At 50.0% G+C, this 27,992-nt stretch overlaps 1 protein-coding gene across 4 annotated transcripts; it reads left to right on the forward strand.

Moving 5' to 3' along the window:
* Positions 1–27,964, forward strand: POLR3B (RNA polymerase III subunit B). Of its 4 annotated transcripts, none has more exons than XM_061559868.1 (29): positions 1–49; positions 2,364–2,459; positions 3,411–3,443; positions 3,870–3,926; positions 7,768–7,832; positions 9,096–9,171; positions 9,327–9,427; positions 10,420–10,511; positions 10,763–10,880; positions 11,011–11,119; positions 11,719–11,841; positions 12,525–12,641; positions 13,241–13,375; positions 14,434–14,595; positions 15,329–15,529; positions 15,973–16,135; positions 16,607–16,760; positions 17,306–17,380; positions 18,529–18,627; positions 19,676–19,803; positions 20,529–20,738; positions 21,273–21,431; positions 22,222–22,339; positions 23,040–23,182; positions 24,195–24,298; positions 24,943–25,109; positions 25,480–25,593; positions 26,295–26,468; positions 26,703–27,964. In XM_061559868.1, the coding sequence occupies exons 2-29, from the start codon at positions 2,388–2,390 to the stop codon at positions 26,830–26,832; spliced, it is 3,399 nt and encodes a 1,132-aa protein (XP_061415852.1). In that variant the 5' UTR covers positions 1–49; positions 2,364–2,387; the 3' UTR covers positions 26,833–27,964. The 4 variants fall into 4 exon arrangements, with proteins under 4 accessions (XP_061415852.1, XP_061415850.1, XP_061415849.1 ...); XM_061559866.1 differs by having other exon boundaries at positions 7–562; positions 2,361–2,459; XM_061559865.1 differs by having other exon boundaries at positions 7–555.
* The last annotated feature ends 28 nt before the right edge of the window (positions 27,965–27,992 follow it).

Here is a 27,992-nt window from a genome sequence, read left to right on the forward strand (position 1 = left end):
GGCGCGCGACCGCGTGCTGTGTTGGCGCGCGGCACACGTGGAGTTGGTGGTGCGGTGTGTCGGAGAGGTGGCGTGAGTGTTTGGTGTCTGTGTCGTGTGGTGTTTAGAGTGTGGTGTGTGTGTAGAGTGGGGTGTGTGTATAGAGTGGAGTGTGTGTAGAGTGGAGTGTGTGTAGAGGAGTGTGTACAGAGTGGAGTGTGTGTACAGAGTGGAGTGTGTGTAGAGTGTGGTGTATGTGTAGTGTGGAGTGTGTGTAGAGCGGGGTGTGTGTAGAGCGGGGTGTGTGTAGAGTGTGGTGTGTGTGTAGGGTGGAGTGTGTGTAGAGTGGAGTGTGTGTAGAGTGTGGTGTGCGTAGAGTGGAGTGTGTAGAGCGGAGTGTGTGTAGAACTGGAGTGTGCGTAGAGTGGAGTGTGTGTAGTAGAGTGGAGTGTATAGAGTTTATATAGAGAGGCTGAGGTGTGGAGAAGCGGTAGTGCAACGGTTAATTCGCGCCGTGCAACTACGAAGAACCCGGCCAGCAACGCAAGTTCGCTTCCCGCTCACGGCCAACGTCAGGTCCACACAGTTCCTCGCTATCAGCACTTGCCCCAATCGTCTAGTATGGTTATACGGGGGATCTTTGGAGTCATGTTTAGGAGTGGTGTGTGTACAGCATTGAGGGGAGTGCATACAGTGTGGTGTGTATAGTGTGTTGTAAACACTGAGAGTTGTATGCATAATGGTGTGTGCTGCAGAGTGGAGTAAGGGGCCGTCCATAAATGACGTCACGCACATGGGGGGGGGAGGTGTGACGGGTGGGGGGAATGAGAAATGTGACGTCACATCAAAATGCGCAACTTTAAATAAATATAGACAACACGTGCTTCTTAATTAAATAGACTTTTTAATAAATGTTTTCTCCTACAACATCAGATTGCAGCGCCACATTAAATATGCACTACAATGACAATAGTTTAAAGGGATTTGAAGCATGTTTATTTTGGGGGGCGGGGGGGCAGAGCTTTGTGACGTCATATTTGAGGGGGGGGGGCTGACTTTTTGTGACGACGGGGGGGGGTTGTCAAAAATCGTCCAAAATCGCGTGACGTCATTTATGGACGGCCCCTAATTTGTGTGATGGAACGATTTCATATCGTGTAGTGGTGTATATGTTAGTATCCTGTAGCATGGTGTGTTATAGAGACGTGTTTAATTGTAGTGGAGAGTGGCGTGGAGTTCGATATGGTGGCATGCTCAGAACAAGGACCATTGCTTGAAACGTCACCCTATTTTAACGTACAGTATATGTTGCAAGACAATGCTATTGACTTGTGTTGTTTTACGTGAAGTTTACATTCATGAGTGTACTTGCCTTATGGACACAAAGGTGTCATTTGTAATTTAGAAGGGACTTTTCGTGTAGCGCACAGTGTAACGTTGCATATCCGACCGTCACGTATCCACCCTGATACAATAAGCCGTCCACACCCAGTCTCTGCATGTCTACAACTCTACATGGTATACTCCTAGTTTTTTTCGGTAAAGTCACGTAGGGGAAAATAAATAAATTATAAATTAATTACATAAACAATGAAAAATGTCATAATAGAAAGAATAATAGCTATTAACATTTCTATTTTAATTACATAGTTTTATTATAGATTTATTTTTACCTACGTGACTTTACCGAAAAAACCTAAGAGTATGAATCCTTGCAGTCACGAAAGCTTCAAATCTAGAATCTACATGGTGTTACTGGCACTTCCTATCGATGTTCACGTATCCGCCTTATACCTCAGTCCCCCAAGCGAGTCGGATATGCGACGTCCCACTGAACTAGCACGCTGCTGTTCATTGTTGAGTATATTGTAGATGTCAGCGCAACGTGGTGGCACAGTGGTAGAGCGTTCGCAAAGTTGCGAGTTTAAATCCTGCTTGGAGGTTGACACCCCATCATTCATTCGGGGGTCGATAAAATATGTACCGCTGTGGGTAAGCGGTTATATATGTATGGATAAACTCCCCTGACGTCAAAGGAATGGGGATTTGACATGTTTGGTTCATGGCTGTGAACGCATACCTGTCAACCCCTTATCAGAAGCCTACGTTATTACCGACCAAATCAGACCTTATTGATCACCCCGTGCCCTTATACATCTCAACGTTCATCCTACAAAGCTCCATCACAAGAGAGAAACACAAACAAATAGACAAAACATTTTTGCCCGCATTGCTACGGCTGCACGCCGTACGGACCTGCAAACTCAATTTCCCTGCACAAGAACACGGAGTAAAACCGTGTGGGTTGACAGCTACGTGAACCGGTGATGAGCGCTATCTCTCAACTGAGAAGTAAACTCGCGTTGTTGGTGTCGTCGTTGCAGTGACGTTGGCGTGAGCCCAGCAGCATGGAGTATTTCGAGGAAGATTTTGCCAAGCTGACATCGGAGCAACTTACAGCACCCATCAGGACCATTGAGGTGGGCGGGATCTGTGGATAACGCTTCCGCCGTTGTACTGCACAGCATTTAGCCCGCAACCTTTGTTCCCATTCCACCGCGCTCGCGTTCGAGCTCGCTCGATCGTTCACGACACAACGAGCCGTAAACTCACCTTTGGTCTGGATTGGGTGGTTGGGTTTGTAGGGGGGTAGGTGGCGGGGGGCAGCTGTCTGCTGCTGTATTGCGCTGCAACCGATGGAGAGGGGGGGGGGGCAGGATCAGACACTGAACGGCACGGAGAGTTTGTCTGGTCCGAGTTTGCGAGCAGTGAAGTTCCTATGATTTCGTCTTTGCGGAGCAGCGCTGCACTGCACTCTGATGGGTTTTCGGGTTGTTGCCGCACATTGCTTGGCGTGACATCTGACCTTTTCGTTTTGCGTGCTGGGAACTTATTTTTAAATATAGTTGCTGAGCAACACAATGCACGGTACTAGTTGATTGTTAAACCAATGCGACTGTGCTAGATGCCATCTGTATAAAATTCGTATCAATGTCCAAAACCTTTGGAATGTTTTGTTTTTGCATTCCAAACATAATACTTTCCTGAGAGGCTCAGTGAACCAGTGTAATGTTACATTGCTACTTGGAAACATGAAGCGTCTCCGCCTGTTGATGGGTTTTGCCAGTTCAGTTTAACAAACCCTACCGGTTTTAATGTAAAACGTGTAGAGCTATCATTTAAATTCTGGTTGAAGGCCTCTCCATTTCGTGACGGTGCTCAGGACCAGTTCAGATATCACTCAACACTCTGATTTTACCAGTGGCCCGGAATCTAACCAAGGTAGAAATATTCATAGTGCAGTGTGCTAACCACTATTGCCACCGCTTTACCCCATGGTTTTTATATTGCAGCATGTTTCGCCAAAGCAGTACAGATATTTTTTAGTATGTAATGAATCGTTTACTAACAGTTAACATTTGCCTTCACAGGACAAATGGAAGCTTCTTCCAGCATTCTTGAAGGTATGCAGATCTAAAATCCTGCACATTTATAAATACATATACTTATTCATTATTGTCTGGCCTCCCGAAGCAGATAATATAAATGTGTTGTCTGGTGCATGTAAAGTCACATGATGCTCCTCTTTTGTGTGCAATTGCCACGTGTCATGAGATGACGCGTCGTGTAGGAATCTTTCCGTAGAGTGAAAGAAATTGACCATGGAAAGCTTTGCATGAGTGATGATGCTCATGTGCCTGTTCCGCATGACACAGAGCGGACGTCGCATACAGAGGCACAGCGAGTTCCTTGTGTTCGCGGCATAATAGGCTTTGTAGTAAAATACATTTTGTTCGCCTTGTTTCCACAGTGAAGATATGTGGTTGCCTTATCAATTTCTGGGTATTTTTTTACCTGGTCCGGGTTAAAGAAATGTGTCATGTTTGCAGGTGAAGGGTTTGGTGAAGCAGCACATAGACTCCTTCAACTACTTCATCAATGTGGAGGTGGGTGCATTATTTCAGACAGCATGCATTTATCAGTAGCGCCTACCTATCCATAATACCTATCCATAATTGCAACACTTTTCTTTAACGCAGCACTTACTCTAAACCTTTGTCTAGTCATGCAATTCAACATACGGACGTGCCTCAGAAAGAAAGGTGATGTTTTCCTGGCCATAACCTTTTGACCCTGACCATCTTTGGTTTCACAATAGGTTCCGGTTCATCGTTAGTAATGATCTGCCCATTGCGGGATTAAAGACTGCCCAAGTCGTCGCCATCACTAATGACCACATGATGCAACATCCATCTAGCCCAGGGGTCCTCAAACTTTTTAAACAGGGGGCCAGTTCACTGTCCCTCAGACCGTTGGAGGGCCGGACTATAGTTAAAAAAACTATGAACAAATTCCTATGCACACTGCATATATCTTATTTTGAAGTGAAGAAACAAAACGGGAACAAATACAATATTTAAAATGAAGAACAAGTAAAGTTAAATCAACAAACTTGGCAGTATTTCAATGGGAATTATGGGCCTGCTTTTGGCTAATGAGATGGTCAATGTCCGGTTCCATATTTGTCACTGCTAGTCGTAACAAGTGATGCAAGTGTGCATCCATTAGTCTAGATCTGGTTGGAGATTTCAAATGTTTCATTCAGGAAAAAGTCTGTTCACAGACATAAGTGCTGCCAAAGATGGTTGCCATTTTGAGTGCATGGTTCCTGGTTCCATGGTTCCTGGTTCCATGGTTGCCATTTTGAGTGCATGAGGATATGTCTCAGAGGGGAGAGATGCATAGAAATTATGAAGGCTGCTTGACTTGAATGCGTCTTTCAGAGAGTCACAATTCTGCAGTTCAGCCAGTTCCATTTGGTAAATTGTATCCACATTTTCAATGTCAATAGAAAATGGGTTACGGAAAAGCTATATGTCCTGTTCATGGAGATGAAGCTATTTAAATCCAAATTGGAACTCCTTTTGCAATTTTTCCAGTGAATCCACACGTTTTGTTTGGGAATGCAACCAATGGTTTTTCCGCTAACAGATTTTGAGTTGTGGGGAGATGGCAGAAGTTTTCCTCCTTCACTTGTTTGATGAGGAGGCCTAATTTTACTTCAAATGCTTTGACATGTGATTGCATATCACAGATGAGCTTCCCCTTTCCTTGAAGTTGCACATTGAAACTGTTGAGTAGCTCTGTTACATCTGTCAGAAAGGCAAGGTGCCATTTCCATTCTGCATCATTGAGCTCTGGTACTTCTTTGTTTTTTTAAAGCAGAAAAGCTGTAATCTGTGGAAGTAAGTCATAGAAACGTTTCAAAACTCCCCCTCGACTCAGCCAACGGACTTCTGTGTGATACAGAACATCTTCATAGTCAACATTTAGCTCAGACAGAAATGCCTGAAATTGTCTGTGGTTTAGTGCATGAGCTCTAATGAAGTTAATACAAGATACCACAAATTTCATAACCGAGTCCCACTTCAGTGATTTACTACACAGCGCTTGTTGGTGGATGAGGCAGTGTATGGCTATTGGATGAGAATGGTTATGTTTGTCCATCTCTTGGTTAATGCGAGCAATTACTCCTTTCTTAGACCCCACCATGCTAGGAGCACCATCAGTTGTCACACTGGCTAGTTTAGCCCAGTTCAGCTCCAAACCATTCACAGTTTGGCAAACTTTTCATACATATCCTCTCTTCTTGGTTCTTTCGGTAAAGTCACGTAGAAGGGCAGTAATAAAATAATATAAATAAAACATAATAAAATAATTCTCACGACGTTTCGGCCACAACGCAAGCAGCCGTCCTCAGATGAGAACCAGGTCTGTTGGGGAGACAGCGTCTGAATGAAACAGCACACGAGCTTGGAGCATATATAAGCTGGGTTGGAAACGGGGGAAAGAGCGCCTTGACAAAAGAATTTGCATATCAAGAGGAATTTAGCATATTTATGGGAAATGCAGGAATGTTATTAGTACTAAATATGCAGCACGGGCATATGTAGTACTAATCACATTCCTGAATTTCCCATAAATATGCTAAATTCCTCTTGATATGCAAATTCTTTTGTCAAAGCGCTCTTTCCCCCGCTTCCAACCCAGCTTATATATGCTCCAAGCTCGTGTGCTGTTTCATTCAGACGCTGTCTCCCCAACAGGCCTGGTTTTCACCTGAGGACGGCTGCTTGCGTTGTGGCCGAAACGTCGTGAGAATTATTTTATTACTTCCCTTCTATGTGACTTTACCGAAAGAACCAAGAAGATGAATCCCTGCAGTCACGAAAGCTTTAAATCGAAAGATATCCTCTCCTGTAGTTGTTCCTTTGATGCTTTGCAGTGCAGCAAGCTCTTCTGTGACTTCGAAATAGTCATTCGTCCCACGAATAAAAATTTGAAGTTGTGCAGAATCACGAACATCTCTTGCTTTCGTCGAGTGCCAAGGAAAAATAGGAAAGTTTTTTTGGGGAGTTTTGCAAATGCTAATACAAATTGTCTCCCATTTCTTCAATCCTCCGTGTAATTGTAGGTCCTAAAAGACTCACTGTACTAAATAATAACCCTTCTCTGGACACCTCTCTTTGGCAACAGAAAGAATGCATTCTTTAACAAATTCTCCCTCCACGAATGGTCTGCCAGTGCACGCTATTAGCTTGGCAACTTGAAAACTTGCTCGCAGTGATGACATATTTATCTGCTTCTGCTTCACAAAAGTATTTTGCTGAGTTGTTAATGTATTTTTCAGTTTTAATATTTTATCTTTTCTCACTTCTCCGACCAAACAAGCATATTTATCTTTATGTTGAGTTTCATAGTGTCGACGTAAATTGTATTCTTTGAACACAGACACTATATTCTGGCATATCAGACACACAGCTCTTTCCTTGTACTGCATGAAAAAGTAATCATAAGTCCACTGTTCTTTGAATATCCTACACTCCGAGTAAATTTTTCTCTTTCTTGACATCATTGTTTCCTAGGGAGTCAAAATTGATGTTAGTAAAATACCAATATATATACAGCGCTACAAAAACAATATACCAGCAATAACTTTGCCCACACAGAGACATACAGACTGCACTGCCCATCAATGCAGTCTGATTGGGGGGAACTCCGCCCCCTCTCCCTCTTCCACCAATGACCGTCCTTCTCATGCAGAAAAAAAGTAACAAACAGGCAGCGGCGGCAAAAACACCCGGCGGGCCGGATAAATGTCCTCGGCGGGCCGCATGTGGCCCGCGGGCCGTAGTTTGAGGACCCCTGATCTAGCCCTTACACACGAGCCAATTTCATCGCTCTTGCCTGTGGTAATCGTCCTCTTGAGCATGTTTCCTGCCTTTGGCTGTCACTCCAACATTAGTCTTGACCATCAGCCATCGTCCGTTACCAAGCCCCCACTTAATTTACTTGACAGCTAATAGAATAAACGCAATGTGCGTGTATTCTCTGAACCACGTGTCCTTGCTGTCTCAGTATAATTCAAAGCATCCACCTCTCCATGCTTCCTTTTGCACTTTGCAAGTTTCCCTGCACCTCCGATTAGCGCAGTTGGCTACATACAGTGCGAAAAAGTTCAACATACATACAGACATTGTTCATGTGTGAACCACAGTTCCGTGAATCTCTATCCTTGCCTACCGCCTTACGTAACCGTTCCTCTGTAAGATTTTCCACCATCGCTTATTCAACTACCTGTTGAGAAGGAAGTAAGAGGGTCATCGGAAGTCAACGGGGTATTTGTAACTTGTTGGATCACCATGCATTTCCAGCTGTTCTCTGCTTGCAAATCAGCCAAGGAGTTCCCTGTGGGCGAGTCATGGATTATTGCGCTCTCGTATGCAGATCAAGAAGATCATGATGGCCAATGAGAAGATCACAAGCGACGCTGACCCCATGTGGTATCTGAAGTAAGTCCCACTGCCGCGATGGCCGTGAGATTTCTGACTCGCGATGTCTTCCATCTCATAACCTGGTTCCCCGCACCTCCGATTAGGACGGTTGGCCGCGTGCGGTGCGAAATAAGTTCAGCATGCATACAGATTCAGTCTGCTCTCTTACCTCGTGTAGTAAATACATGCATTATGCTGATATGGTGAAACATGAGCAAACTTGCTACCCATCCCAGTGCAATAGAAGTTCAACATGCACACATAAGAGGCCTCCTCGGAACAAGTCACTTGCCTGAGTAAATAATGAATTCAAACACTCCACTCTCCCCCATCACATTGAGTGGCAGGATGGTTATTGTGAGGGTAGAGAAGTTTCCATACCTAGGAAATGTCTACGTGCCTGGATCTGGGCTGTCAACAGTCTGTATAAATTAGAAACGCATGAGATCATCTTGTCAGCTGTACATTGCTTACTGAGTAGCTCTGCATCTGTTCTCTGCTTGGTTTGTACTCTCATTGCGATCATGCACATGGATTGTCTGCATTTGCACCTATGCTGGCTTTAAACAGACTTGCCTTTACTAAATCTAGCAATGTCCTGGTTTCGCCAGGGCAGTTCCAAGATTCAGGCATGCTGTCCTGGTGTTCCAAGGCATTTGTGAAAATTGATATCTAGTTTTGGTCAACTCATGATGTGGGAAACGGTGGGGATACCTGAGTAATGGGAGAGGTTGCCAGCGGAATGGGTGGGGGCTGTGATCAGTGGGTGGGGGCCAATTGTCAGAAAGTGAATCCACTCACTGGGTGCGGTTAGCTTTTCAGTGGGTGTGGCTTTGTAAAAGTGGGCGTGGTATACAGAGGAAGCGACTGCCAGAGCTCGACGTAAGTCTTGGTTGAACCTCCAAAACATTTGCTAGCCAATGCCCAACATGGGATTTTTTAGGTTGAAATGTGTAAGGTAAAGTCACGTGAGTAGGTATATCCAGCGGGTGAGGCAACATTGTCCGGATCATGGAGCCTGTGTTCCTGTATAGATAATTACCAAGCAGCTTCTCTTTGGATGGAGAGGTCCAAACAAACACAGAATGTGTTCAAGAGCAGGCATATCTGTGCGATGTAGGAGGAACTTAGAGCGGTATTTCTCAACTGCAGGCCTCAACAACGCCACCGCGAGCAGTGGATCCCAAGCGCCGTTACGGTTGCGAGGTGTTTCTAACGGCACTCGCAGTGACGGTCAGTACGCCATACGCGCGCTGTGCTTGTGTGCTGTCTGCATGCCAGGTACCTGAACATCTACGTGGGAACGCCTGACGTGGAGGAGAGCTTCAACGTCACGAGGCCTGTGGCTCCTCACGAGGTCAGTACACTCGCGTGGAAGCAAGCGGCAGCTCTAATACAATAATGTCCTGTTCATACACGCACACAAACACATTCAAACGCATGTATATAAATATACAGATTTGCTAACCCATGTATTCGTACATATATGCACACATGCGCACACACACACAGTGTCGCCTAAGGGACATGACGTACTCTGCCCCCATCACGGTGGACATCGAGTATACGCGCGGGAACCAGAGAATCATCCGCAACGCCCTGCCCATTGGACGGTGGGTTCACCCGCGCACAGAAAATCAAGATTCCCGTATAGCCTTTAACATGCTGAAAGAGCAAGTGCAGTTGGTGAGCACCCATTAAGGGCCTGCACTGCGCACAAGACAGTCGTGTGACCAGAACCGCGCCTGCCCATCTTTGTCTCTGCTTTGCCAATGTTTATACTCCGCAAAAGGCAGCCGGAACTAGTTCCAACGTTTGCCCAAGCTCTGTGATCCTATATTGGGATATTTGGCCAACTCCAAATTAAATAGACTTTGGAAGAAGCGGAATGGGGCCTGCAGAGCCGCATGGAACATTGGGTGGGCGGACCGAGTCAACCCTAGCAATGGACTGGATTAGCCCAGTTCCCAACTGATGTGGCAACGTAGCATAAGAACCCAGGTGTACACGCACTATGAACACGCTAACGTACCATGTGTAAATTTTGATTTAAAGCTTTCAGGACTGCAGGGATTCATATTCTTGGTTCTTTCGGTAAAGTCACGTAGAAGGGAAATAATAAAATAATACAAATATAAAACAATAAAAATTCTCACGACGTTTTGACTGCAACACAAGCTGTGGATTTCACACCTGATGATGATTGCTTGTGTTGCAGTCGAAACGTCGTGAGAATTTTTATTGTTTTATATTTGTATTATTTTATTATTTCCCTTCTACGTGACTTTACCGAAAGAACCAAGAATATGTACCATGTGTAGTCGGTGTAGCTTGTTGTATCGTGTACCCTACTAGATAACCCCGGGGTAGAGGTTTGCTCTGGTCACTATGCACCATGCACATGCATGTGCCACGTGAGTGCCGCACACATCCCTATGCTCTGCGTGTATGGTCTGTGCCGACATTACCCCGTGTGTTTGCCACGTGTGTGCCCGCGCGCATCTTCGTGCGTGCGTATGCTATTCGGATTCGAGCTATGCAGGCAATCACCGCTTGTGTGCTGTGTGTGCTGCATGTGTGCCGTGTGTGCTTTGTGTGTGTGTAGGATGCCGATTATGTTGAGAAGCTCGAACTGCGTGCTCACGGGGAAGACTCCTGCCGAGATGGCCAAGCTCAACGAGTGCCCACTGGACCCGGGTGCGTGTGTTTTTGTGAGGACATAGTTGTGTGTGTGGTGAATGTGTGTGTGTTAGCATGTATCGGTCGACTCAGCCTCAAATGAGTACCTGGCACAATGTGTAAACATAGCCATTATGGAGACAAAGGCAGCCAGGCATGGTGCTGGCCACCCACCTCTTAGTGTGCCGTTCCGGCCTTCATAGGTGCTCCCTAACAGCACTTGCCCGAACAGTCTCCGTGGGCTACACAGGGGATCTTTGTCTTTGCAGGAGGGTACTTTGTGGTGCGCGGCGTCGAGAAGGTGTGCCTCATCCAGGAGCAGCTCTCAAAGAACCGCATCATCGTGGACATCGACCGCAAGGGCAACGTGGGGGCATCGGTCACCAGGTCAGGGGGGGGGGGGTTGTCAGGATCATTTCTGGACCAGAGGCCAGTTTCATCGGTATGTTTGTATAAATTGTGCATCCAATCTTTTGACGGCGCTGGTTGTGTTTCTTTGGCTGCGGTTGCCCCCCAGCTCGACGCACGAGAAGAAATCTCGCACGAACCTCGTGATGAAGCAGGGCCGCTTCTACATGAAGCACAACACCCTGGCCGAGGACATCCCCGTCGCCATCATCCTGAAGGTGACGCAGCCCACAACAGCAGTAGCAGCAGCGACGCAGCGTGACATGGCGGAACCCAGCGGCGTTACACCACGCTGCGGGGTAGAGTCCTGCATCGGGTCGTGGACCCACGGGTGAACCCTTCAGTGCCCTCATGGGGGGGGTGACCTGTGGGTGTGCGAGCATGGTGCTGGCTGCATTCTACCCCCTTGTGTACCATGCTGGCCGAATAGCACTTGAGTTGATCGATGTTGGGTTGCCCGCCGGGTTGGTGACGGCATTTGTTGCGATATCTCACTTAACAGAGTGGGCCTCATCTTCTTGGTTCTTTCGGTAAAGCCACGTAGAAGGGAAATAATAAAAATAAAACATAATAAAATACAATTTTCACGACGTTTCGGCCACAACGAGTATTTGGCTGCTATAAATTTTCACATGATAAGCCACTTCGTTGAGCTATCATTTGTGGCCTGGTCGCTTCTGAAAAAGTGCTACATGGCTCATTGGGCCTTACCTGGTAAAATAAAAATAGTTTAGTTTACTTTAAGAGGCGAACATGCTGCCGCTAGGACATTCCCCTGCCCATTTATGGATAATATGTGTGCCACCTTGCCTCGCAGGCCATGGGTGTGGAGTGTGACCAGGACATTGTGCAGATGATCGGCACGGAGGAGCGCGTCATGGCTGCGTTTTCCCCCAGCCTGGAGGAGTGCCAGAAGGCACAGGTCTTCACTCAGCTGCAGGTGAGGAATCACGCGCCCTATCCCCAGCTCTCTTCCACTGCTCACCATCCACTCTCCTTCACCACCTGGTCTCACCACCTCGTTCACTCACCCCTTAATTGCGTAATATTGTCTCCTCACTATCCCACCTCTCCAGAAGCTCAACGTCTCATCTCCCTATACCACTCTATTTCTACACACACACTCTCCATCCCACCTCTTCCCAGCCCTCCAAATATGTCTTATTTTGTCTCTTTTTGTCTTCTCCAACCTCTTTTCTTATTCTGACGAACACAATGAACTCTGTTAACTGACCCTGTCCCTCACAAGTTATCCCCTCCCCTTATCTATCTTTGCATCTCTCTGCCCTTCTGTCTCACCATATTTCTCATCTCTCTATCCTCCCTCATCATTTCGAATTTCTTACTCAGCATCACACTTGTTCTTACACGTGTTCTCTTCTATCACCCTCTCTATTGTTCTTTCCACCTCTCTCCAATCTCTCTCTCTCTAAGTTTCTCTTTGTTTCCTGATCAATGTCGTGAACTCTCTTCATAACGTATCTCCCATCTCTCTGTCTCTCCCTTCTATTGCCATCGTCATCTCCATCCGTCTCAATGTATTTTTCTTTCCACGTCTTTCCCTCCTCCTGTCCCTCAGTTTCCTTCTGCCGCCACCTCCCGCCCCCTTGCTTCCCCTCCCAGGCGCTGCGCTACGTCGGTAACAAAGTGCGGAGGCAACGCATGTGGGGCGGCCCCAAGAAATCAAAGATGGACGAGGCGCGGGAGCTCCTGGCGACCACCGTGCTGGCGCACGTGCCGGTATTCTCATGTGGGAGAGAGACCCACCCCCCCCTCCTTGTAAAGTGCCACCGTCGCGGATAATTGGACGATTCCTTTAGTCCTGGTTCAAGTGAACCCGGACGACATTGTTGTATCCACAAATTGTTTTACGGGTAATCGGCTCAAAAGATTATTACAACACCGTCGCAAGCATTGGATGTGGGTTTAATTGATTCGAATTTTCTCAATGAATATACTAAACCGTGAATTGTCTCCTATCCGCATCGATATGGGCGGCTCTACCAGAAGATCCTGTGAGCTGCATTTATTTGTGCAAACTGCTACCGTTTTTTTCCTTGCAGATATACGGGAGTAATAGGATGCATTTGCCACTTTTCAGACCACTCCGCTTATCTGGGGTTAAAAGTGGAGAATGAGACGAACTTTGCGCCTCTGCAAGACTGTATCCCTGCGGTTACATATTTGCGGATAAACGTATTTCATCAAAAGGATTTGCTGCCATTCCCGGGTGACTCCTCCTTCCCTGAGGCTAGAATAACGAATTGAGCGCTTCTTGTGCTACGCCCCACTGGCGGCACCACCACCGTCCCACTGAGTGAATCCCGGTGCCGCCGCAGGTGAAGGAGTTCAACTTCCGGCCCAAGTGCGTGTACGTGGCCGTGATGGTGCGACGCATCATCCTGGCGCAGGGAGACAACCGCGTCGACGACCGCGATTACTACGGCAACAAGAGGCTCGAGCTCGCCGGGCAGGCGAGACCTACACCAGGCCCGCAACAACCAGACCTAGCACAGCTCTCGTAATGGGCTTTAGGGTTGATAATTCATTTTTTTAATTTTCAGGAACAGTAAAAGCAAAAGTGATTATGGACTCGAAATAGCCGTGAAATCGCAGGTCAAATTGCGGTCGGTTTTAGTGACGGTCGAACCGATTTGGCACACGCAAGAATGTTCAAACCGCACGGCACGTTCCAATGTGATTTTATCATTACACTGCTGGATAAAGTCCTCAGCCCACTGTGTTGACCTTTGGGCTTCTTTGACACAACTCTTCCACACTCGCCAGAGTGGATGGGTGATTTTTGGTTAACCAATAATATTTTTTCACAATGTGTTTTGCATACCATTATTGCTTACGCTCAAATAACTTGGAATGGAATAAAACGGCCTAGCATTAAACTGGGCCTCAACCCGGATTTCCTTACAAATGTTACGTTACGTAACAGAAATCTAGTCAGGGCCCAGCACAGCCTAACCATCAACCAGGCCCGATTTAGTATTGTCATAAACCAATCTGGAATCTACCCGATGCATCCACTAGGTCCTACATGAATTAATCCCTTGCTTTCACCCAGGTATAATCCCAACTGCTAATAGACCTATTGTAGCTTAGCCTTTGTTCAGCCTTTCCTCACTTTACCACCCCCCATTCCTAGCATAGCTTATTTGTAACTGTGCCTAACATCAATACATTTTCCAGGCAATGCCTAACAAACATATTCTAACACTCACTTTGGCTCTGTATTGCCTGTTGCTCTCCAAGGCCGAACATACCATATACCTATCTTGCCTTGAGCAATTGTGGGTACGTTCATAACCAAAAAGGCATCATTGGTGCAATCCCTTAAATTATGTAAATTTTTGGTCTATAAATCTAAACTGTAATTGTATTGTAAAGGAATCTGAGTGACCCAGCAGGTTGACTTTGCTTGCGTCAGTGCACTGAACTGGTGCTAGTGAGATTTTGGCGTTACATCCCTAACTCGTAAACCCTGGTTGTGCGTGACACTCCGCTTGTGTCCGCCCTGCAGCTCCTTTCGCTGCTCTTTGAGGACCTCTTCAAGAAGTTCAACTCGGAGTTGAAGAAGATCGCCGACCAGACGATCCCCAAGCCGCGTGCCGCGCAGTTCGACATCGCCAAGCACATCCGCCAAGACCAGATCACCAACGGGCTGGCCAACGCCATCTCCACGGTAGCCAGCCAAGCCAATGGCGCCACGCATCGACGTGTGTCCCTCTCTTGTTGGCCATTAGACGTGGTTCGACTACCATGTGCTCTTCTTTATCGGTGGCCTTGAAGCAGTATAGCCATACGAGCACTGTGTTCACCCTTTCCCGTTCCAAGTTGCAGGCTGGGTCCCGTTCACCGCTGAATTGCGGAACGCGCAAGTGGTTAGCGTCGATTTTATTTAGAGAGGCGTAGCACTGCGGTTTTTAAAGACATTGTGATGTACTCACCGCAGAGAGCTGTATTGACATGACCGCACTCCACGATAGCTGGTGCCAAACTGTGTCACACGCTCTCCAGCATGGTCTTTTACTTACGATTCTGTTTGGAATGGATTGAATCCGTTCGGAATCGATTCCGTTCCGATGACATACACGTACGTATGTCATCGGGACGGGAAAGGTTAACTCTGCACAAAGAGGTACCTCTTTTATCACCCTCAAATGGATGATGGACTCAGTAGGCCCCAAACCGGTATTTGAACTTACTATAGGCAGATGAAGTACAAAAGTTTTGAGCCTGGACTAGAACAGGGGCAGGGAGTTAACGGCAAGGATCACTCTGAGAGTTGAGACAGGGGACAGCGGAGAATGAGTGACCTCTACCGCTGCCATTAGCTAGAGTTCCAAACGACGGGGGGACACTTGTGGAGACAGTCTATGCAGGCCAATCAGGGGAAGCCTGTGTCGTGTGTGCAGGGCAACTGGTCCCTGAAGCGCTTCAAGATGGAGCGGCAGGGAGTGACTCAGGTGCTGTCGCGCCTCTCCTACATCTCGGCGCTGGGCATGATGACGCGCATTTCCTCGCAGTTCGAGAAGACGCGCAAAGTGAGCGGCCCGCGCTCCCTGCAGCCGTCGCAGTGGGGGATGCTGTGCCCCTCCGACACCCCCGAGGGGGAGGTGAGCGATGTGCGCCCGTCCGGCGAGCACGGCCACTGGTTGTGCAGACGTGACACCTGTGGGTGCACACGTGTGCTCGGATTAAATATAACGTGTGCGTGTGTGTGTGCATGGGGAAACGTGGAGAGCGGTAGTGTGGTGGTTAGTGCGCTGCGCTACGAACCCGGCGACCTGGGTTCGATACCCGCTCACGGCCAACACCAGTGACGATTTTGTGAACCGGTCCTGGGCCTCCCCTAGGTCGACTCAGCCTCAATTGAGTACCTGGTGCGGTGTGTAAACATCAACACTAGGGGAGGCAAGGTGGCCGGGCATGGTGCTGGCCACCCACCCCCTTGTGTGCCGCGTCGGCCTTCATAGGTGCTCGCTAACACCACTTGCCCCAACAGTTAAGGCTATATGGGGGATCTTGGTATTGTGTGTGTGTCTGCATGATCATTCAGGCTTGCGGGCTTGTTAAGAACCTGGCATTAATGACCCACATAACGACGGACATGGAGGATGGGCCCATCCTCAAGCTGGCCTTCAACTTGGGCATTGAGGACCTGTCCCTGCTGTCGGGCGAGGAACTCAGCTACCCCGACACCTACCTCGTGTTCCTCAACGGTGTGTGCGTGTTTGTTTGTTGGAGAGTGGTGGCGTAGTGGTTAGAGCACTGCATTCTTTCTTTGGGGCACCACGGTGGCGAGATAGTAACTACCTTGCCAGGTGTACAGAAGGTCGTGGGTTCGATCTCAACCCTGACGCCTGTATATTGGAGTCTCTCTCCAAAGTGGTCACGTGGATTTTTCTCCGGTTCCTCCGGTTTTTCCCTCCACATTTAGAATCAACATGCATTCATAGTATTTCACTGCAATACATATCCACGTGATAATCCATTTCATGGAGTTATCGTTTGTGGCCAGGTCGCTTCTGTAAAAGAGCTGTAGAGCTCAGTCGGCCTTACCTGGTAAAAAAAAAAAGTTTTATTTTATAGCTTCGTTCGCGGGACTCCTCGGTAATCCTCGTGCCCTGCTGCTCGAGTGAAAACGTGCGCCGTGCTCGTGTGTGTTGGTGTGTGGACGTGCGCACGCGCAGGCAACATCCTGGGCGTGACGCAAGACCCGCCCAAGCTGGTGCAGACGTTCCGGATCATGCGCCGCGCCGGCTACATCAACGAGTTCGTCTCCATCTCCACCAACCTCAACGACCGCTGCGTCTACATCTCGTCCGACGGCGGGCGCCTCTGCAGGTGATCGCTACTGCATCTGGCATCATTGACATACCCAATACACGGTCTGACCCAAGAGAAACGAATTAAGAATCATGATCTTCTTGGTTCTTTCGGTAAAGTCACGTAGAATGGAAATAATAAAATAATAAAAATAAAACATAATAAAATAATTTTCACGACGTTTCGGCCATAACGCAAGCAGCCGTCCTCAGGTGAAGACCAGGTCTGTCAGACGCTGTCTCCCCGACAGACCTGTTCTCCACCTGAGGACGGCTGCTTGCGTTGTGGCCGAAACGTCGTGAGAATTATTTTATTGTTTATTTTTATTATTTTATTATTTCCATTCTATGTGACTTTACCGAAAGAACCAAGAAGATGATTCCCTGCAGTCACGAAAGCTTTAAATCGAAAGAATCATGATGTTGATCACAGAAGCCTTCGAAACCGTTGCGTTGTAGAGTTTTAATCTGCCTTGTGTATTCCTGTTCTCTCTATTCCGTCTCCATCCTGACTAATTCCTCTTTGGCTCTCTGACGTTCCCTCGTCCCCCCTCGCCTCTGAAGGCCGTACATCATCGTGAGCAACAGGCAGCCCATGGTGACGAGCAAACACATCGAGGAGCTGTGCCAAGGCTGCCGGTGAGTGGGCATCACGGGTCCTATAGTGCGGCTTGAGTTTGATGGGGTCCCTCTTGTGTAGAATTCAAACGTGGTGTGTCGTAGGTGCGGTGAGGTGTGATGACGCGTTGTCGTATCGTGCGGCTTACGTTTGCTGTGGTGGGGTTCGTTGCAGGTGCACCAGTCGCGTCGTGCAGTTGAGCACTCGGTGTGTTGGCTGGAGATGAAGGACGAGGCCTGCAATGTGTCGATGGAAGTGCGTGACATTGTTGTGGTTATAACGAGTTATTTTACGTATCTAGAGTTCCAACTCTGTGTGACGTAGTCGTGATAATGTGTGTCAGTCATGGAGAGGCCTCAACATTGTGTTCTACAGTTGCCGTGTGGCCCATCTTTCAGCCATATTCACTTTCAGCTTGACTTTGACTGAAAGCGTTTGCCTTTCTTCATGGGCACACGCAGTTTTAATGTTGAGGATATTTTCGTGCATATGTTGTCGTTGTGTTTTAGGTTTCAAGTTTACTCTTGTTTAACCAGGTGGGAGTTCAAAAGACCACAGTCGTCTTCATCTGCAAGAGTGACCTGGGTTACCAATATAACAAAATCTCAAAGGACAGCAAAAGAAGCAAAATTGTAATCGGATCAAAATAACTGTCTCGTGTGAGAAATGAAAATTATTGCACAAACATAAATCGCTATTAAATAACTTCCCTGTAGCTTGGGCAGATTCTGTATAGACTGATCACAGTGTGTGTCGATACAGATGTACATGTATGTGTGTTGATGTGGCATGTGTGTAGCTGTGTGTTTGATGAGTGGGGAGGGTAGTGTAGTGGTTAACGCACGACCGAAGTTCGATTCCCAACGTCGGTGACAAATATCTGAACCGGTACCGGGCCTCACCGAGGTCGACTCGGCCTTAAATAAGTACCTAATGCAGTGTGTGAACATCAGCACTGGGGAGACAAAGGTGATTGGGCGTGGTGTTGGCCACCGATGCCCTTCGTGTGTCATGGCGGCCTTCGTGGGTGCTCGCGAACAGCACTTGCCCCAACAGTGTTAAACGCTGTACGAGTGGATCTTTGTCAGTGTCTTAATAACAGCTTTGCCCCCTTGCGGTTTATAGAGCTACACGGGAAAATCTGTCTCTGCGCTCCCATTGGTTACAGGACATTTGAGGACTTCCTCCACGAGGGACTGGTCGAGTATCTGGACGTGAACGAGGAGAACGACTGCAACATCGCGCTCTATGAGCACATCATCAATCCGTAAGTGGGGGGGGGGGGGGGGGGGGGGGCACATCGTCACCGTGCTGTGACAGCTTCACTGTGCCGCATCGTTGTGTGTAGTCGGTGTGTATTGTCCATGTGTCTACCATTTGTGTCTACGTTGGGTTGTGTTCGTGTTGCCCTGCGTCATCCCCAATGCTTGTAAAGCACCTCCGATTAGCACGTTTGGCTACGTACGGTGCGAAAGATGTTAAACATACATACATACTTACATATAGCCAGTATGTAATTTCCTTGCATCTGTGCTATATTAATTCCATGCTGTTTCCCCCGTGCTATTTATGCAGGCATGTGTCATCGCTGTGTTTTCTCTGTGTCTCTCACAATGTCATCTCCAAGTCTTGAATAGCGCTCATGTTTATCTCACGAAGCACCGCGTTGTGCGTTGTTGTCCCCTTGTTCGTATCAGCTCTGCTGTCTCGTACCATTCCGCCGTTATCCCCGATGTCATTAGCGTGATCTCCATTTGGTTCCCCTTTTCCCATGCCATGCATTCCCCTGTCACGCGCCGTCTGCGGCCTCCATCGTTTTGCGTAATTTCCGCTGTCAACGTGCTACAACCTTCCCTGTCGCCTGGATGTTGCCTCCGTGACACCGTAGTTTCGTCCGCTTGTTGTGTCGTTTTCCGGCACTTCGCTCCGCGTTGCGTGTCATGTGTGCTATCTTCAATGGATCTTTATTTTACGTGCGAATGTAGCCCTCAATAAAGTAGGCATCTTCTTGTCACATTGTGTCCCCATGTCATGTCTTGCGTCATTCCCGTGTTGTCTCCATCGTGCCTTTCTGTCACGCGTCTCCACTGTTGTCGCATCTAGTCCCATTTGGCCGCCAACCCCCACCTCTCATTCCCACATAATCCACGCTGTTTCCTTGTTGATTCTTTTACATCGTCGCCATTCCTGTGGCATTCGGAATGCGTCTGTCCGCACCTCGTCTCTCCGTGTCACGCCGGTGTTTTCTGCCCGCCTTGCGCCGTGTCTGCCGTCGTCCCCCCGCGCCGTACGTGACACTTCCCCGCGGGCGGCAGGAATACGACGCACCTGGAGATCGAGCCGTTCACGCTGCTGGGCGTGTGCGCGGGGCTCGTGCCCTACCCCCACCACAACCAATCCCCCCGCAACACCTACCAGTGCGCCATGGGCAAGCAGGCCATGGGTGAGTGAGTGAGCGAGCATCCGCCCAAACGGGAAGCCGATCCAACCAAAAGATTTACAGTGTTTAGGAGATAAACTGCTGCCAGATTCGGCACCATTTGCTTGTCGAGTTCTGTAGGGCGGCCGCCACTAATTGTCACCCAAATCCTTAATGTTCTTTCCGCACGAATCTGGACACGTGATCGCTTTCTTCGTCATGCTTCTCACAAGATAAGCTCGTATCACCCTCTGTGTACTCCTGTGTCCGTGAGCCCATGAATCTGCGTCTCAGTGCAGCGTAAGCCCGTGTCAGAGAATATATGTTCCCTGCCTACCCCCAAATTTTGGTTGTTCCAGGAACATTCATTTGTTCCCCTTCTGAATATTTGGCGTCATGATTAGTTACGAATCTAGTAATCTAAATTTGATTTGTGGCCACGGCTAACATCCGTGAACCGGTCCCTGGGCCTACACCAACCTGCACTGACCGACATGGTGAAGTGTCGTCAAACAATTCAGGTGGCTGACACTTCATTCGTCAATGTATTGACACTGGAGCTGTAAATTATTATTGATATTCTTTATCTCTTCTTAGTTCGTATACATTGCAAAAATCTGTTTTATTTGTGCATCTTGTTGTAGCGGGCTGAATCGCACACTGGTTGACCGACGAGATCGATGACAATCATCGCTGCAACCCCCTCCCCTACCCCCTCCGCCTTAACCCAAACCCCCCTGTCCCGCCAGGCACCATCGGCTATAACCAGCGCAACCGCATCGACACTCTCATGTACCTGCTGGCCTACCCGCAGCGGCCCATGGTGCAGACGCGCACCATCGAGCTCATCCAGTTCGACAAGCTGCCGGCGGGCCAGAACGCCACGTTGGCCGTCATGAGCTACAGCGGCTACGACATTGAGGACGCCCTCGTCCTCAACAAAGCCTCGCTTGACCGCGGTGCGGATAGGTCACGAGCGGCGGGCGGTGCGCGTCACCGGGCGACCCGTCGGTGTGAAGGGGGTTGGGGGGAGGGCGGGATGTTTGTGTTAGGTGGTCGACATCAGCGCTTGCCCCAAACAGAGTCTGTGTGGCTATAAAAGTAAAACAAATATTTAGGGATGCTGCATTGGCAGTGGTGCACAAGACCAAATAATGAAATACGCAACACATAATTTACGTGCTGTGAGGAAGGGCCGTTGCCCGGTACGTCGCCTATTATATATTTTCCTGTGAGGCCACGGTGTTATTGGAGAATGCGTTGATTTTTGTATGGCTATTGAGGGAATCCTCTGCGTCTGCGATCTTCTCCACCGAAAATTGGTTATCTGATGCACTGTGAACAGCATCAATGCAAGAGTGACGCAGGCAGCTGTCCACAGGGCGGACCACTGCCCGCCTCCTTGCGCACCTCGGCAGCCTCTAGACTCTTGACGGCACTTTCCCTGCTGTCTGTGAGGTTGAACACCGGGGGATCTCTGTCCGTGTGCGCAGGCTTTGGCCGCTGCTTGGTGTACAAGAATGCCAAGTGCACGCTCAAGCGCTACACCAACCAGACCTTCGACCGCGTGATGGGGCCCATGCTGGACGCGGCAACACGCAAGCCCATCTGGCGGCACCAGGTGCTCGACTCTGATGGGATCTGCAGCCCAGGTCAGGCACGCATGCAACACACGCGCGCGCGAGCACCGTGAAATGTGGATGTGCTGTAATACATTGCCAACATTATATCTGTGTGTGTAAGTTTCCAACAACGGGCAGAGCGCAGGGTGGCTCAAACACAGGAAGTTGGCGCAGTGCCAGTCACTTCAAGTCAGGTCACCCATAACACCGGTGTGTTGCGTAACCTCCTCCTGCCAGGGAGGCTTTGACACTTCACATGGCCTCAAAGTGCATCGAGCCTAGCTCAGTTAGTTGGGAATGGTGACTGTTGTGTGTATGCGTGTTTGGTTTGCGGTAGCACTGCAGTGACTAGTGCACTTTGCACAAACCCAGCAAGCAGAGTTGAATTCTCAGCCATGGCTAACATCAGTGGGGAGTGATATCAGAACCGGTTCTAGTCCCTTAGGTTGACTCGGCCTTAAAATAGTACATAGTGCAGGTGTGTCAAGCATCGGCGACATTCTTAGGTGCTCACTAGCATCGCTTGCCCCAAACAGTCTATGCAGGGGCCAGTGTTTATATTTGTTTCGTGAGTGTGTGTGGTGTACCATTGAGCGGTAGTGTCGCGGTTACCGCGCTGCGCTGTGAACCCGGTGACCCAAGTTCAACTCACGCTCACGGCCAACACCAGTGATGATTATCTGAACCGATCCTGGGCCTCCCCTAGGTCGACTCAACCTCAATAGGTGCTCGCTTAACAGCGCTTGCCCCAACCAGTCTGTTAAGTCTGTACGGCGGGCGGGGGGGGGGGCATGTTTGTCTTTGACCGGTGCTGGTGCAGGCGAGAGGGTGGAGAACAAGCAGGTGCTCGTGAACAAGTCGATGCCCTCGATGACGCAGACGCCAATCCAGGGCGCGAGCGCGCCCACGCAAGTGCAGTACAAGGACGTGCCCATCACGTGCGTTACCCGCACGTGCGCGAGATGCACGCGTGCCCTCGCGGCCACGTGCACACACGGCCACGTGCACACGTATATATGAGCTCCAGCGCCCATCTCACGCACACCCGGGTGTACGGTTGCGCCCATTTGCGCTCACACACGTATTTATTCACACCCATACACGCACATGTGCACAAGGCGCACACGTATTTTCGCACCCATGCACGCTCGCACACATGCAAAGCTGCCACGATTGAAACGCTTCACTGTGTTTTGTGCCAAAAAGAGCCCTGACGAAACAGAAACGTGGAAATTGTGATATTTAATTCGAGAGTCCATTCTTTGAACAGTTTAGAGTCACAATCCTGTTCTCCTGTTTTCTCTATCCTCATACTGCACGCGCGTGTTCAACTGTCCGCCTCTATATGTATTGCTGCGCGTGTCACTTTTATCTGTCGGTTTGCCATAAACGCACACATGTCCACTCGTTGGTGTCCATTTGCACCCATGCGTCTACATTGTCCCCCCGTGCATCTGCATCACAGTCTCGTGTCTGCTTGTGAGTGCCTCTATGCCCGTGTGAATTTCACCATCCACTTGTGGGCCTGCTTCTCTTATTACTTACGTGGCCCTCCGTTTGCCTTGTGTATCCATCTCTTCCGTGTCCATCTTTCGTGTCCCATCTGCGTGTATCCTCGCTTCCGTTCTCATGTCGCAGGTACAAGGGGTCGACCGACTCGTACGTCGAGAAGGTGATGATCTCCTCCAACAACGAGGACGCCTTCCTCATCAAGATGCTTTTGCGGCAGACGAGGCGCCCGGAGATCGGAGACAAGTTCAGCAGCCGCCACGGACAGAAGGGTGGGTCTCAGTCCTCTTCACCACCGCGCCGACACCGTGACCGCGTGCCGTCGACAGCAACCGGCCTACATAACTGCTGCGTATCCACCTGATGCACGCCCAGCCACCGCACCTCCGATTAGCACGATTTGCCATGCACAGTGTTTGTGACTTTACCGAAAGAACCAAAGAAAATGTGCGAAAGAAATTGAACATGCATACATGTCCAGCCATCGCATGTCCGGCCACCGCACGTCCGGCCCTTTCCAACCAGCGCACGCACGCAGTCGATGCCAACCACCGCTTGCACAGCTACAAGAGGCCACCAAATGTTCAGGCCCTCTCCGTCCACAATATGCACGGCCAAATGCATGCCCAGCCACCGCCTACCGCTATGTCCAAAGACCATTGCGTGCTCGGTGCCTGCTAACCATTTCACAGACAGCCAACGCATGCACAGCCCTCGCACGTTGGGCCTTCTTTAACCAGCATATGCGCAGGCAATATATTCTTGTCCACTATTCAACCGTTGCATGCACGGCCAAGGCATGCCCAGCCAGGGCCAGCCAGCTAATGCTCATGTCGACGCATGCTCGGCACTCGCCAACCGCTGCATGCGCAGTCAACGCGTGCACGGCTACCACATTGCCCATTCCTCGGCACCAAACCCAGCCCTTTCCCTCCACTATACATGCACACTGAGAGACCGGCGGAAGGACACGTGGGTCAGAGGACATACGCAAGTAAAGAGACATCGTATCGACTGTTGGGGAAGGCAGGCTTGAGCAGGACGCGTCACGAAGAGAGGTGATGGCCGATGGTCTCGGCTAATGACGGAGTGGCAGGCAAAGGAAGGAACTTGCCCGAGAGGACGGGCAACTGTGGAGATGGAACAATGAAATCGGCTCGTACGTGGGACCGAGGTGGAATATTGCATCGCAGGACTGTAGATATGGCGACCGTGTGGTGGGGAGGCCTTCATCCAGTAGTGGATAGATCCTGGCTGTTGACGATGATCACTGTGTGTGTGCAGGCGTGTGTGGACTCATCGCCTCCCAAGAGGACGTCCCGTTCTGTGACTCGGGCATCTGCCCCGACATCATCATGAACCCCCACGGCTTCCCCTCTCGCATGACGGTAGCATGTTCTGTCTCGTTATCGTGTTACACGTGTCGCTAGGGATGATTTTGGAAAGTCACCCAGCTCTGATTATAGGTTATTCCGGGTTTCAGAAGTGATGTAAGTAACGCAGTGTACACAGTAGCATCACAATGTGACTGCAGGGGCAATTTTGGCAGCAGAGGGCAGTGCAGTAAAATCCATTGCTGTGCCCGATGACGCTCCAGCGTCTTTGCACCCCTTCGTCGTTATCTGAAGCGGTGGCGGTTATCTGGAGCTGTCCTGGCCCACCTTTTGATCGAGTGAGTACCTGGCGCGGCGTGTGACCATCAGCACTGGCCACACTATCCCCTGGTGTGCTGTTCTGGCCTTAATAGGTGCTCGCGAACAGCACGTGTCCCAAGAGTCTGTTAAAGCACACACGGAGGTGTCTTTGTCGTTGTGTAAATGCTTGTGTACGTAACGTGCGCTCACCATAGTTGTACGCGCATCTGTGCGAGTTCATGCATACGTGCGCCTATGCGCGCGTGCATTTTGTAAACGTGCGTTTTTGTCCGTACGGATGCGTGCTCGGGGTTGTAACCGTACGGCCGGCTCTGTATGTTGCGTGCTTGTGTGTCTGCACATCCGTGCGTGCATACGTACGTGCATGCGTGCTGCAGGTCGGAAAGCTGATGGAGCTGCTGGCCGGCAAGGCGGGCGTTCTGGACGGACGCTTCCACTACGGCACGGCGTTCGGGGGCAGCCGCGTGCGCGACGTTTGCGAGGACCTGATCCGACACGGCTACAACTACCAGGGCAAGGACTTCGTCACGTCTGGCATCACAGGGTACTACGCCTCGCCATCCACGCTCGCCCGTTCACAGCCACACTTGGAAAGGCCACGCACTAGGCACGTAACAACACATCATTCCACCGATTCCGGTTTTATTTTTAGGTTTTCTGGCAATAACAAATCATTGCCAGTGACAAGTAAACAAAATGCAAGATTGGCATCGCGTGTGCAACGCATGCAAACTGCGCATGGCACTTCCCAAACCGACATGTCACGCGTAAGTTACGTGAAATTGACCGAGCCCAACGTGTTATCGAATCCACATCTTAACAAACCGCGTGCTGTCCTCTGTTCACCGCCACGTTTCCCCCCCGTCTCCCTCTGCGTGCCCGCTGTCTACGTTTGGCCGCTCGCCCCCCCGCAGGGAGCCGCTGGAAGCGTACATCTACATCGGGCCCGTCTACTACCAAAAGCTGAAGCACATGGTCCTGGATAAGATGCACGCACGAGCACGAGGACCAAGGGCCGTGCTTACCAGGTAGCCCGCGGGCAAATGTCGATTGTCCGGCCTCGCGAGACGGAGGGGTTCACTGCGCACCGCACGTTCGACGCTGTGAGATGATCATCACACAGGGGAGGTCTGCTCATAAGCGGGGGGGGGGGGGGGGGGGCGGTTGCGGAGTCGTCGAATTGTTACTGTGATGAAATGCAATCATCACTCGCAAGCACGTTGTGTTGTACAGCATGGGTCTAGAGGTGTGTCAAGGAGAGCCTCATTGGATGTCCTCCGCTTGTTGTCATCCTTCACGGCCTCGTGACACAACAATCCCCCTGGCTCCTGTTGTTGTGACTCTCTGACCCGCCCCGACTGGACATCTGTGCAAAAGAGCTTCATCACTCATTGGTTTCTTCCAGTCTAATTTAAACATTCTGATTCTGAGTGTGTATTTATCTATATACGAGTGTCATTATCCATGTTAGTCTCTTGGTCTCTGTGAGTCGGTGGGTCTCTATGACCATGGACTTCAAAGGGGCGAGTCCACGGTTCATCTTAAACACTGCGAGTGTGAACTTGAACTTGATCCGGGAGTGGATTTAGGAGCCAGTGGATGGATCGGAGTGCTGGCACGACGTGGTCACTTTGACGGGCGCGGACGCGGAGTCCGGCAGGGGCTACTCGGGATAGCGTCGCCTGCCGTTGCCTTGTGTTTCTCCGCGCCGTGCTCGTGCGCGCGACAGGCAGCCCACGGAGGGGCGGTCTCGCGACGGGGGCCTGCGACTGGGCGAGATGGAGCGCGACTGCCTGATTGGCTACGGCGCCAGCATGCTGCTGCTGGAGCGGCTCATGATCTCCAGCGACTCCTTCCAAGTCGACGTGTGCGGCACCTGCGGGCTCATGGCGTACTCGGGCTGGTGAGCGTGCCGCACACACACGTACGCACGCGCGAGCGGGTGTGCGCGTCACGGGCGGTTTTATGCATCGCCACGAGGGAGATGGAAGTCGGCCGGGCGTGGTGCTGGCCACCCACCCACTTCGTGTGCCGCGCCAGCGTTCATAGGTTCTCGCTAACAGCACTTGCCCCAAAAGTCTCTTGAGGCTATACCGGGGGGGGGGGTCTCTGTCTTATGCTCACTCTCGCTCCGCAGGTGCCACTACTGCCGCTCATCGAGGCAGGTGTCGTCCCTGCGCATCCCGTACGCGTGCAAGCTGCTCTTCCAGGAGCTGCAGTCCATGAACATCATCCCTCGCCTCAAGCTGGCCAAGTATAACGAATGAGACCGAGACCGCGGGTCTGCGCTTGGGGCCAAACTCATCCCTACAAAAGCGCCCGTTCCACCTTTCCCAGGGTCCTTTGCAGAATCATGCTGTTTTGTACCGGAGTCCCCCACTTCCTGCACTGGGCCCCCACTCACCTACACAGAATCAGAATCTTTATTTATCCTGGAGGAATCCGTTGAGCTATGAAGCTCTTTTTCCCAGATGTCGTTTTTTTTTTTACAGATGTTCACTGCATCCTCACTCCCTACACAGATGTATCATCAAAGTTTAATTTGCTTGTAATTTGCATATATTGTAAATAGTGTATTGTTACACGCCGACGAAGAGAATCGAGTTTAATGAATATGTTAAACTTCTTTCGCACCATACTTAGCCAACCGTGCTAATTGCGAGGTGCGGGGGAAGGACAACAAACTAAACGCAACAACAGGCGGTTCTAAAGAAAGAATCGTTACGTGCCTACAGCGGAGATCAGTCGGGAGCAGACGATTAGGGAGGGCACAATTTCCCCTCCCTCTCCCCCCCAGCCCCCCCCCCCCCCCCCCCCCCGTGGCCCTTCACTACGTGGGCCCTGGTGCAGTTGCACAGCCCGTGCACTTGATGTAGCTACGCCCACTGCCTTGCAGGTAGCTACCTGCTCTGCATACCTCTCGTTCACTCTTGTTGTAGCCAAGGTCCATTCCACCATGAGGTGGCCGCGGCAGGACAGGCCAAGTCGATGTGATTGCCCGTCGCTGTGGGTGGAACTCTGCTCGAAATCTGACGGCTGCGAGTCCCACATTCCTAAACAGGGGTCACCTCGACCAGACACGGGGGGGGGGGGGCGGTCTATTAAAATAAGTACCGCTTTACACGAGGCCCTTTGGAGAGACTGTGACCCTGTCATTAATGTGGAATTTCTACCACTGGCTCAGGGCTGTAAATAGCGAGATGGGCATTATCCAACGCGCATTTGGGCAAGCAGACACTTTTTGAACTCGATGGGCTGTCATCTGGCGAGTGGGAAGTGACCTGGATTCGCTGAATCAACGTCGAAAAAGAATGAATAGGCAAAAAAATTCGAAATCAAGTTTACTGCCTGTTCATGTGTACATACGAATAAAACACAGTGCTCGCCTTTGATACGTGACTCTTTAAATGTGTGCAATGTGTATGGT

Source organism: Lethenteron reissneri, chromosome 26 (assembly GCF_015708825.2).
Source record: "Lethenteron reissneri isolate LAM-NWPU_2019-01 chromosome 26, ASM1570882v1, whole genome shotgun sequence".
Taxonomy (NCBI): domain Eukaryota; kingdom Metazoa; phylum Chordata; class Hyperoartia; order Petromyzontiformes; family Petromyzontidae; genus Lethenteron; species Lethenteron reissneri.